Source organism: Sceloporus occidentalis, unplaced genomic scaffold (assembly GCF_023333645.1).
Source record: "Sceloporus occidentalis isolate IW3139 unplaced genomic scaffold, rSceOcc1.0.p SCAF_3, whole genome shotgun sequence".
Taxonomy (NCBI): Eukaryota; Metazoa; Chordata; class Lepidosauria; order Squamata; family Phrynosomatidae; genus Sceloporus; species Sceloporus occidentalis.
In genome coordinates this window covers 81,766,215-81,779,350 of record NW_028316983.1, presented here as the reverse complement: position 1 = coordinate 81,779,350, position 13,136 = coordinate 81,766,215, and the positions used below count along the sequence as shown (strand labels likewise).

Below are 13,136 nucleotides of genomic sequence, written 5' to 3'. Positions count from 1 at the left end.
ATTTCTTGAGCTTGGCATCCCTATCTTGTGAGTCTGAGCAGATGTGGTTGTATTGGAGGGCTTGGCTGTAGACTGTGGGTCTGGTGCTGTGTTCAGGGAGGAAACTGGAGGCATGTAAGTATGTGTATCGGTCCGTGGGTTTGCGATATAGTATGGTGCTTAGATGTCCATTTGTGACCAATGTGTTATGGCTATTGTAAAAAACAAAAAGGTTGATCTCTGTGTTAGCACTATTGTACAAAAAGGTTGAAGAAACTGTCCCTAGAGTAAAGAATACACCTCTGTCTCATATTCACTCACACATACAATCTACAGGAACCATGTTGTGATTCGGTCATCATTAATTATTCTAATAGAACCCCCTGTGTAAAAATATGGAGCTACTGAGTCCTGAGGTACTGTGTGAAAATATTAATCTACTAAAAACTAAGACTTCAATTCCTTGCATCTCAAATTCACAGCAACAGATTACAGACTTGCCACTGGATCATATAGACTCACGTACCATGGCTTTGCGCTGTCAGGGACTGCTTCTCATTGAGGACCTAAGGTATTTCAAATTTACACCTACCCACACATGCTAATCCTATATTTTTGCCAGTCTTGAAAGGGTTAAAGATTACAGCCCCTGGACTCATGTAAACATACAAATATTAAAGGAAGGTATAGAAAGTAGAGTTGGCCTCAGGACTAAGAACAGAAGGGATATTCTCATTAATGTGTATTTTCTGTCTTTTTCCCATTACTGGGATGCAAGGTGGCTTCCAATATATTAAAAACCAAGTACCAGTGGGGAAAAATGTATATATTGGGTTATATGTTAAAATACAAATTAAACTGGTTGCTCAATTTATAAAGAAATTGAAACAGTTTTAATCTCCTCACTAATAATGAATAAAATCAAAATATGGAAAAGTCTAGCTCAGTCATTTAATATCCTTGTTGATTTAGCCTTCTTTGCCTTCTTTGAAATGACATTACACAGTTTGGGAGCAGCCACCCAGAAGACCCTCTTTTGCATGGTGGGGACTAAATATGCTTTAAAAGTCATGCAGCCAAGAGTAAGGTCTCCTGCAGTTCTCAAAGGCTGAGCAAGCTTGTATGGTAGAGTACTTTCTGTTAGTTTGGACTCAAGCCATTTAAGGCTTTATAGATCATCACAAGCACTTTGAATCGTGCCTGGAAGTGGACTGGTAGCCAATTTATCTATGTAAGAGCAATATGGGTAAAGGTGTCATCAGAAGGAGACAGTATTTCCAACAAAACATATAGAAAAACCATACCTATCTGAATGTAAGGAAAATTTAAGCATTACTAGACTTTTGAATTGCTATAGGTTCTGTCTTATTTTCTTGAAAAATTGACCATTTGTGTAATATCTTCCTGTGAATACCCTTAAGTTCTCTGATTTAGACATGGAAGATCTGAACTTGGGTCTCAGCCACTCAGAGTGGTTTTAAGCCAGTCCTTTCCTTTATCATGCCCTGTCTTACAGTATTCTGATCAATGGCAATTTGTTTTTAGCCTTTCCATACACCAGCAGTTTATAGCACAGGGAATGTCTAATACTCCAGCAGTTGTTAGATTTCAGCTTCTTCAGCTCTCACGTTAGAGAGGCTTAATAGGAGCAAAGCTTGGAAATATTTTTGCTTGGACTGCAACTTCCAGAATCTTCAAAGCCAGTGTGTCTATTGGGAATTATAAACCAAAAAGTGACTATGCTAAATTCTTCTAGGGAATTGCATTTCAACAACAGATGGATAGTCACTTCTGAAAGACAACATTTGTTAGATCAGACCCAACTTCCCTTTCTTCTTAGTTATTGCAAACTGTTGGATATTGAATAACCTATACCATTTACATAGAAAAAATTACAGTATATGTTGATTGCTCTCTGTGTCTTCTTACCACCACCCACTCAGCCAAGTGGACCCATCTCTGTGGTCTAAAGAGAAACTGCTCAGTGTCTGCATTGCCAGCATCTTTGCCTTGCCCTCAGTTGACACCTTACAAAGGCAGGATGAGGAAAACGCTAATGTACAGGTATTTTTTCCATCACATTTGAATTGTGGGAAGACACTATGTACAATTGGCCCTCCATATCCATAGATTCATTATCCATTAATTCAATTATCCATGGCTTGAAAATATTCCAAAAATATAAATTCCAAAAAGCAAACCTTGATTTTGCTATTTTATATAAGGGACACCATTTTACTATGCCATTGTATATAATGGGACAGATTTTGGTATCCCCAGGGAGTCCTGGATACCAAGAGCCCACTGTACTGTCATTTTTATTAAGGTGTTTTATTTTAAAAGATCAGCATTTTTCAGAATTTGATGATAGCATCTTGGGTCTGCTGAACCTCTATGCTGTGAAGAGGCTTCTTTGTAGTTCTTTTGTAACTATTGGCTTCCTAACCTGAAACTGGATTTAAGAGAAAGCTGCTCTCATCATTTGAACAAAATACACAGAGCATGCTGTCCATCATTGTTCAAATGGTGTATATTTTAATGGGGTTGATAAGAGAGATCTGTGCTGACTTTTGAATGCTAATCCACTAGCTAAATCAACTGTCAGACACTGGCTGGCATTATGTGCATAGGTTGTGCTACTCATTTGGGAATTATACATCATAGCCCAAACAGACATATTCTGCTGATAGCAGCAGGCATGGAGTTACACATACAACAATGTTATGCACTGCACATTGCACAACAGTACCCAGTCATTTGGTCAGGCCCCACCTGGAATACTGTGTCAATTCTGGGCACCACAATTCAAAAAGGATGTTGAGAAACTGGAGCGTGTCCAAAGGAGGGCAACTAAAGTGGTGAAGGGTCTGGAAACCATGCTCTATGAGGAACAACTTGGGGAGCTGGGTATGTTTAGCCTGGAGACGAGAAGGTTAAGAGGTGATATGATAGCCCTGTTTAAATATTTGAAGGGATGTCATATTGAGGAGGGGGAAGCTTGTTTTCTGCTGCTCCAGAGAACAGGACCCAGAACAATAGATGCAAGCTATAGGAAAAGAGATTCCACTTCAACATTAGGAGGAACTTTCTGACAGTAAGGGCTGTTTGGCAGTGGAACATACTCCCTCGGAGTGTAGTGAGTCTCCTCCTTTGGAGGTCTTTAAACAAAGGCTGGATAGTCATCTGTCGGGAATGCTTTGAGTGAAATTTCCTGCATGGCAGAGGGTTGGACTGTGGTTTCTTCCAACTCTACAATTCTATGATTCTATGATTGACATGTGTTGTGCAATGTTACTGTTCAGCATAGTGGTTGTATCATGCTGGTGCAGTATCCACATGCAGATATTAGCACTATACTGAAGGGATGTTGGATTGTGGCCACTGCATTTAATGTTATGCTGTGTTTTGCAACTTCTGCTTCCTTCTCAGGGATTGTATAACCAGACTGTGGAAGCTATGGAAGCAATGCTGAAGTGCCTCTTATCAAAGAACCGAAACACAACTGAACTGTTTCTACTCTTAGAAGTAAGCAACAGTAACGTATTGGTTCCCTTTCACTTGTTTGAACAAGTGAAGAAAATGTCCTTTTCTTCTGAAAAAGAACCTCGGTCTAAGTGCATGGAGTTCTTCTTGTCCCAAATTACATACGTAAAACTATCCTCACAATGACTCCATGAAGTACTATACCATCGACTGAAAGATAACTAGAGGAAGTGAGGCAACTAAAATGTTAAGAAAAGAGCGGCAAACCTAGTGATTTAATGCCCCATAATTTATGAAGAAAAGTCTTTCTCACATCTTCCCCAATAGCATGCATTTTTAACACCATTGCTAACAATATCTCCCCATTATCTCTATAGCAAGTAGCACCCTGGATGACATCGGCACAAGCACACGAACGAGCCAGAGCAGTGAACACCTACGTATTCCTGTTAAAATTTGCAGCCACTTGCCCCATGTTTCATGTGAGTGCCATCTGGCCTGGGGTAGTTTAGCAACAGATGTTGTGAGGGTAAGATGTATTCCAATACACGTGACTTAAAGACACTAAAGAGTTTGGCAAAACAGGCAAATATTTAGGACAGAAGATGGAGGTAGATAAGCAGGGACAGCTTTGTAACATGAATATTGTGTCCTTCTGTGAGGAGAAATGACTTAGTGCCCCACAGATCTGTGAAGCAAGTCAGGGTGCCTATATGGGGCAGAGGCTATGGGCAACATTATAAAAAGACTAGCATAGTATTCAAGGTATACAGGTTGAGTCTCCCTTTTCCAAAATTCTGAAATATTCCAAAATCAGGTTTTTTTCATGGCTAACTAAAATAATGATACTTTTGTTTCTGGATGGTTCAATGTATACAAATTTTGTTTCGTGCACAAAATTATTAAAAAATACTGTGTATAAAATTACCTTCAGGGCATGTATATAAGGTATATATGAAACATAAATTACTTTCATGCTTAGACTTGGGTCTCATCTCATATATATGCAGATATTCCAAAATCTGGGGGGGTGGGGAATCCAAAATCCAAAACACTTCTGATCTCAGGCATTTTGGATAAGGGAGACTTAACCTGTACTGTATAACGTGAAACCTACCATTCTTCTCCTTGTTATGTTAGCAAGTTTGGTGACTAGTGGAAACTGTTGATTACTTTCTGCACAAAACAAGGATAACAGATTGCAGCTGGAGATAACCAGAAGCATACAAATAAGGATTTTCCTAATGTGATTAGAGGAGGGAAAGGGCTTATTATGGCTTGACATAATACAAAAGCTCGTTTTGTCAAAAAAGGCAGGTAGCCTCCTAAGGAACCATAAGTGCTTTTTTGCATTGTTGCTGCTACAGATTTGCAGATTATCATGGGAACAAATTGTATGTGTGGGGATGGGGAAAGACCATTATTAACTCCAAACACCATTATATTTAAATATAGGCACTTTGTCCCTTCAGGCAGTGCAAAAATCCCTTACCTCCCTTAAGTGTCAAATGCCAATACTCTCAATATCTCCATTCAGATGTCACCTAAATGTCCTAGGCTGGGGGTTCTGATTGGTCAGCTGTGCCTGCGTCTCAATGACCCCAAAAAGAAAATTGGCCAACAGGCTATGGAAGGCTTATATTTCCTGTATTCCCTCATACAGCACGAAAGGGGTAAGAGAGAAGCATTCAAGATTCCGTGTGTATTTACATAAGAGGAGTAGGTTTATCAAACTATAGTTTATTGAACAGCGTACCATTTTCTAGCCATTAGTTTATTTCCATTGGAATTTCTTACTCTTCTTTTATTTTACTTTGACATTCTACTATATTGGTTTGTGTATTTATAGTATATGGCTTTAAGTGGCTGTTGTAAGCTGCTTTGAGAACATTTGTGTTGGAAGGCAAAGAATAAATTCTATACACAAAACATCATAAATTCACAAGGCAGAAACTAACATAATCCAAGCCCCTTATATACTTACTTTAAGGAAAAAGTAAGGTGTGTTCAAAGTGCCCAGAGAATCAGATGGCTCATTTGCTTCAGTTGCATGGAACGTGATTAGTAAGAAGGCCAGAAATAGGTACGGTATATGGTTCTCACATGAGAAATAATTCCTGGAAAACAAATAGGCAAATAGTCTGCATTAAAACATAATTTAAAAAAGAAGTCCTTTTAATGTTACTCCTTAAAGCAGTGCTTCTTAAACTAATGTGGAGGACTAATAGTCGTTCCCCCCCCCCCCAATGAACCAGGGAAGGGTACATATTTGTGCTCATGGATTACAAATGTGTCTTGCTTTCTTGAGAACTCTTTGGGGATCAGTAGCTGATGGTTCATGGACTGCATCAATCCACAAACTTCATCTCTGACCATACTGTATTAGATTACCGAGACCGTATAGAAATGGGTCCAAAACACTGCAGAAATAATCCAGTTTGAGACTGCTTTAACTGCCCTGGCTCAGTGCTGGATACACTTGCCCATATTTTATACAGCACTAAGGCTGTTATCCTGTTAGTGACATACACTAGTATAAGACTATCTTATGTCTATGTGTTTAATTTTTTGGTCATTGTGGAAATTGGTATCCATTTCTACCTTCCAGAATAACCAAAGCCCACCCTGGACTCAGTTTTGCTGAAACAGTCCCACCACCCAAAGAGCCATTCCATTACTGGTGAAGAGTGTAGGGGATTGTAGACACATCTGGCTATATTTCCCTAGCCAAATGCAGGGTGATTTCATCATCCACTGAGATCTCCAGAGGACCCTGGTAGATCTCAGAGGAAAATGTCGTAGGGGCATTTAGACACTTCTCCAATTCTTTGACTCACAATCAAAGCAGCGTACAACCTTTAAAAAATACAATATCTACAATTCCTCCCCCCCTTAAAAAAGGATTAAACAATTCCATCCATTAAAATTACAGATAAAAATCTAAAAATGAAATGCTTTCCATGGTGAAAACTTCATTTTCCTATTAATTTGATGTCACTTTGTGTCCTTTTTCTGTTCAACATTCCCTCTCATGGACCTAATTCAAGACCCACCTTTAGCTACTGATATGGCCAAGTCTTCCAAATAGGTGTCTAAATCAAGGAGAGGTGGGGTTTTTTTGGTTTGTTTTTTTTACTATTTCATGGCCATTCTGAAGCAAAGTGTGGCCCATGCAACTTACTGACTACTGTATTTGACATTAATTAGTCACTCTGGCCCTCTTTTCTCCAAACTGTAGATTCATTCACAGCAGTTAGATAGCACACTCTCACAACAGCACAAAATATAAAAAAGGAAGAAGGTATTAAATTGAAAACATTAAAAAATAAATCTCTCTCTTTTTGATTAGACACGGAAATGAAAACTGACTCCTTCGAAGAAGAGCAATATGAAATGTCCAAACAGATTTTGGGCATTTACAACCCTGTTAGACCTCATCAAAATGTCATTCAAATTATTAAGGTAAATAATCAGTATTGTGTTTGATGAAATACGGAAATCTTGCAAAATATAGCTCATCATAGAGAACCCATCTAATCTTAGTCCTGTAAGGTATAAAAAGGAGCAAATATCATAGTCTCTTGTGGTGGTATTTAAGGCTATAATTGCCACCTTCTGTAGAAAATAGTCTATAATCCTTTGTACACTCATTTCAGAGGAGTGAGCCCCATTGACCTCATTGGTGCTTCCAAATTTAGGGGATCAAGCTGCTTGTGGGTTTTGTGCCCAGTTTTGGTTTTCATAAATAAAAGCAAATATTGAGAGCATACGTTTGCAACAATCCTAGACACATTTACTGGGAAGCAAATCCCAGAGAACTCAGATGAATCTACTGATAAACACTGAAACGTTTGCAACCACACATAGTCTTTATTCTGGAGGATATAGAGCCTTCTGTTCTGCAGATACAGATGAACTGCTGTTACCGTCAATTTTCTCCATTGGCCAGGCTGGCTAGAAGTAATGGGAATTGGAATGCAACAAGGTTTAGAATGCAAAGGGAACTAGTAACACCTTTGAGACTAACTGAAAGAAAGAAGCTGGTAGCATGTGTTTCGTAGACTTGAGTCTACTTCCCCAGTGTTTAGAAGCCATGGATGCTCCAACTCTGCCATGTTTCTCTCTGCAGAGATATCTTAGAATGAGGAGGGGGAAAGTGTGGAAGTTGCTGGACTCCTATGCCCATCATCTTTAGTTAACCTAACTAGCTAGGTCAAGGTTTGATGGGTATTGCAGTCAGAGGAATTTCTTGACAGCCACAAATTGCCCATCCCCTCCTTAAAATAAGGAATCCTTGTCACTTCTGTAGTAACTGCTGCCTTCTTAGCTGTGTCTCTCACTTGGAAGGTCACATGGTGCTGATCTGTTTATTCTCTAATAGGAATTTGAGCCACATCTCACCTCAAAACAGATGGCAGAGCTTTTACTGACAGCTATAGACTGCCTAAAGGAAGCCAATAGGCACACGGCTGCAACATCCCATACCATCACATCGGTCATCATGGAGTGCTACAAACAGAAATTGCATGAGCAGGTAGAGTTTGGAGGAAGGGTAGGAGAAAAAAGCCAAGCAATGACTAAAGCTGTGTTTCAAGAGCTGCCACTAATCTTTTATAACCAAAGATTAGTGGCAGCTCTGGTGAAGGACCATACATCTTGCATTACACTGTCAGGACAAGGTGCTATTGGGGCTTTCAAAATGCTCGCTTGCATCAGTACTTCTTTGATTACTTAACGTGAGCTATCTGCACCAATCTTGGGAAAAAGCAAAGTGAACATAGTGTGCAAATTTCACATATTTTCACTCTTGGAAACAGGACCTGCCCAAGACAATTTGCAGCAAATGGTATCCTACACCTCTATCAAGGTATATAATTCCCAAGGCCATCCAAGTTATTTTGAAACTGAAGACAAAGAATCCCAAAAGTGCTTCTTCCTCTTCCTTGCAGAAAAAAATGTGATAGTAATAACAAACTAACTATTTATTGCTTTTCCATAACACTTGTAATTAATTGAGCGAGGAAGGTGCTTCACTCTGATCCCTGGAAATGTAACTCTCTGCAAAATATGTCAGTCAATTCTTTAAAACAGAAGTAAAGGTTATTACATCTAGCCATAAAAAAAGCTTTCCTTACAGTTAACTTCTGTACCAACTGCTGACTTCTAGGAAGGAAGTTAAGTATCTGTTTTCCGTACAACACTTGATTTTTACCTTGCAAATGTGAACTCTGTCACACATTTACATATGTTTGTTGTTCTTGTTTTCTTCTAAGGTGCCAGAAATTGTGGATAAGATTTACCAGCAGCTTGGTTCCATCTACCAGTTCCGGGACAGACAGATAATGCTGGGAGTCATGTCAAGCCTGGCTCATACCTACATGGCAGAAGTATGCAATGCCCTGCTAAACTGTCCTTTTCCAATTGACAGGTACATAGCTCCATGGTCTGAATGGTAGCAGAAGTGCAGCCCATGTGGTCCAGAATTCACTCTTTAATTACTTAGGCAATCACAGTAAAAATTAACATTCCACCTCTACCCTGACACCAGCAGTGCAGAAAGTTTAAACAAGGAAGGTCTTTATGACTACCACCTTTCCTCACAAAAATGGACTGGGGGATTTTTAGACATAGATCTCCTAGCACTACCAGTGAACATGCATGTGTATCTCGTTCCAAGTCTAGTGTTCCCATGGAGCAGGATAAATCCCCTGCACAGTGCAGAAGAGCCAGCAAATTTCATGCCTCAGGCTACATCTGCCGGATTAATGCAGTTTAACACTGCTTTAAGTACCATGACTCAGTGCTCTGGTTTTTTGTGCCACTGTATCTCTCTGACAGAGAAGGCCAAATATCTCACAAAACTACAAATTCCAGAACTTCATAGTATTAAGCCATGGCAGTTAGACTGGTGTCATTATTTCTTCAATCCAGATGCAGCCCCTCCTGCCACTGCCTGGGGAGTCTTCTGCTAATACTGTGCAAGAGTAAGGTGACATAGTGGTTACTCCATAGTAGGGAAACTATTGGTGCTGCTATCCTACTGCAGCAGCAGATGAAAACCACAGAGCAAGCCAGAGAGTGGACAAGCTCTCTTGACTGGCAGACTGAATCTGCCAGACTGAACTTGTCAAGAATACAGAGTTGGAAGAAATCTCAAAAGATCATCCCTCTTAACAACATAAATATTGCAGATTTGTGTTGGTCCCAGTCCAGATCACATTCCCCTACTTCACAGCTAGTATGGGAAGATTAAATACAGAAAGGGAGATGCATTCATTCATGCATCTCCATTGTCATGGCCTATTTGCATGGTATCTGAAGGCTGCACAGCACGATCTCCATCCACATATACATTTGCAAACTGCAGACTGGGGTTTTTCCATAAGGCTTGACAAATTTGTGTTTTTCCTTCCTACTTGGTTTCATTGTGTTTTTTTTCTTAACTTTCAACTTGATGGAACATTATATTAAAAAACCTGCTTGCTTTTGTGTGCCTGTGATGTGTCTAAATTAAGATGAATCAAAAATCTTAATTGGTCCTAATCATGGAATTATGCTAGAGTTACTTAAGCATAACATGTAACATATAATCATATTCCATTGACAGCATATGACCCCACTGTTGAAGCTATTATTGTTCTCTGAGGAAGCCGTTAGGACTTCATTTACTGCAGTCCAATGAGTGAGTAAGCAAGCATGACAGTTTGAGTATACAAGCTGAAATATGCCTTGTTTCCTCCACCTGCCCTGAACTTGCAGATTTTCCGCTGAGATGTGGTACGTGTTGGCAAAAACATGCTCAGACTCTGAGATAACTGTTCTTGTGAACATACTACTGAAAAAGTTGCAGCTGAGTCCAAAGGCTACAGGAAACTTTACCACACCTCTGGCGGTAAGGAATTGCTCAAACCTTCCTCTCCTTCACATTAAAAGTGAGTGTGGGGGACTGATGGTTAATTTTTTGTTTGTTTAAATGAGCTCCTAAAGAGGGAGAGAGGGAAAGCATGTTGGCCCCAACTCCAGTGTCTCCTTGAAATTCCCCTGGCTGTTTCTCTCAGTCCCTAACCTCCTTGTGTTGAGCAAGGGGGTCTGAAAGTAACATTGATTTGCATTTGCTTAAGAAGACACACACCCATGTGAAATGGAATCCTGATAAACAAAGTCACTGGTTGTGTGAAGATGTTCACTTCAAGTGAGCAGAGGTACACTCTCTCTTCTTACCTTAACTACTGAAACTGACAAGGTCAGCAACACGGAGATTGGAACTGAAGATATTGGTAGGGAAGCCATGTCCCTAATATTTTAATATACATATTCCTAGATATAATACCCAATAATGTTTCTTTACTTGTACATACTGTAATTTGTAAGCTGAGGGAACAAGTATATCATTTCAACAAAATAGTTATCAGCTAGAGAGCCTGCATGGCATAGTGGTTTGAGCGTTGGACTATGACTCTGGAGACAAGAGTTTGAATCCTTACTAAGCCATGAAACCCACTTCATGACCTTGGGCAAGTCACAATCCTTCAGCCTCAGAGGATGGCAATGGCAACTTCCTCTCTTGTCAAAAAGTGTCAAGAAAATCCTGTGATTGGGTCACTTTAGAACACCATAAGTTGGGAACGCCTTAAAGGCACACAACAAGATATTATCTGCTGAAGGAAGAAAGAAATAGCACAAACCTTTATGTATTTGCTCAGAAGGAGCTTTTATTCAATTTAAAGTTAATTGTTGTCCACTTTCAAGTCATTTCCAATTGATGGAGACCCTAAAGCAAACTGTTGTTGTTGTTCTGTGCTTTCAAGTCATTTCCGACTTAACACAAACGTAACGCTAACCTAACATGGGGTTTTCTTGGCAAGTTTCTTCAGAGGGGGTTTGCTATTGCCATCCTCTAAGGCTGACAGACTGTGACTTGCCCAAAGTCACCCAGTGGGTTTACATGGCAGAACTGGGATGTGAATAGTCATAGTCCAATTTTCAACCACTATGCCATGTTGGCTCTCAAGACAAACCTATCACAGGGTTTTCTTGACCATAAAGGGGGTAGCCATTGTCTTCCAATGAGACATAGAGGCTTGACAGATAGCCCCTAAGGGGCCACAGCAACTTCACGCCTCAGCTCCAATCCATCCTTTCAAGGGCGCCATAACCATGGTGGTGCAACAATATGGTGCCCTTTCGGCGCTGCATCATCTGGACACAGTGCTGGAGGCACATCATGACGCCGTGCGCCATCTGGAGCGGTACGCATCATCAGGGGCCCTGAGGGGTGGAGTCAGGCATGCGTCATCATGTGATTTGCCCAAGGTTACCCAATGGGTTTCGCTGGCTGAGCTATGCTGGGTCATTCAACAAAGCTCACTCCAATGATAAATGTGATACTGCTGCAGTTCTAACAAATACTTCCTGTGCAGAAAATACTATAACATTAAACTATATATGAAGGATATATGCTGAGATTACAATTAAAAGAAAAATTAAAAACAAAGGAGCTAATAATATAGAATACATAGTATTAGCATGTTACATTATAAGAAAAGGATGCTAAGAGTGAATGTAACAACAGTTTCATTTTCTCACAAAGCACTTTGTGGTTCAGCTAAAAACATGTTAGTAGAAGAGTTGCATCCTTATTTTATCAATTGCTGAACACAGAGATCTTGTTTAGACTGTGGCCTATATTTTAAAGTTAAAACCTGATATTTTTACACATTTGTATCTAAACAAGGCCTCTGGCCAACCTAGTTAAAATATCAGGTTCAATCTTTAAAGTAAAGGTTTCAGTCAGCTCAAATATTTTGCTCTCTAATTCTGCTTAGAAACCACCTTTTTAGTTCTTGCCTATACTGTAATCTCAGATACATGCTTGCACTGTTATTTGTGGAACATGGCAGTAATACATTAAAAGCATTACTCTTAACATAAATTTTTTTTGGATAAGTGAGGCGGCAGCGTTCCTCCCTCACAGTTTAATGTTAATAGCGACATGGTACTTTTATTTTTGCCATAGCATTTATTATTCAACAATTTCATTTCAAGGTTTTTGGGATGTCATTTTAACATTTCTCCTATTTTTAAAGAGGTGTGTGTGTGAGAAGGTTTTTTAAATGTAGTGCATCAATAGTGTGCTATCCTTAAAATCTGCCCCAGAGTTAACACATTATATAAATGTGAAAAATAATGATTAATGCTAACACATTAGTGTATTTCTAAGTTCGGAGTATTAGATATGGTGGGAAGGAATTTACACATACTCAAAAGCATTCTTTTGGGTTACCAATTACAAATTAATATACAATGTGAGCTAAAGATCCAAGAGTCCATCAAGATTTTTCATCCTAAAATTTCTGCACCTAAAACCAACAGTTTAACTGAAGTGCTGAAACTGACTTTTTAAAGGGGTCAAAAACACACTGCAGAAATAATTCAGTTTGAGACCATTTTAACTGCTGTGGTTCAACGTTGGGAATTCTGGGAACTGTGATTTTGTGAAGCATTTAGCTTTCTTGGTCAGAGAGCTCTGGTGGCACTATAAAATACAGTTCCTGGGATTCCCTAACGCAAGCCAGGGCAGTTAAAGTGGTCTCAGACTGGATTATTTCTGCAGTGTGTTTTGGACCAAAGTGTTGCATCCATGTGAACTGAGTTAAAGCAGGATGTATTCTTCT

General features: G+C 39.5%; 1 protein-coding gene across 1 annotated transcript in view; it reads left to right on the top strand.

Annotated features, from left to right (window-relative positions):
- MROH7 (maestro heat like repeat family member 7) overlaps positions 1-13,136 on the top strand; it is a 33,412-nt gene that overhangs the window by 7,181 nt on the left and 13,095 nt on the right. Inside the window, exons 4-12 of the mRNA XM_089515226.1 lie at positions 462-550; positions 1,923-2,043; positions 3,409-3,504; positions 3,840-3,944; positions 5,000-5,135; positions 6,812-6,924; positions 7,844-7,996; positions 8,736-8,890; positions 10,222-10,354. Coding sequence (XP_089371352.1) covers positions 462-550; positions 1,923-2,043; positions 3,409-3,504; positions 3,840-3,944; positions 5,000-5,135; positions 6,812-6,924; positions 7,844-7,996; positions 8,736-8,890; positions 10,222-10,354 — 1,101 coding nt within the window. The remainder of the gene's footprint in view (positions 1-461; positions 551-1,922; positions 2,044-3,408; positions 3,505-3,839; positions 3,945-4,999; positions 5,136-6,811; positions 6,925-7,843; positions 7,997-8,735; positions 8,891-10,221; positions 10,355-13,136) is intronic.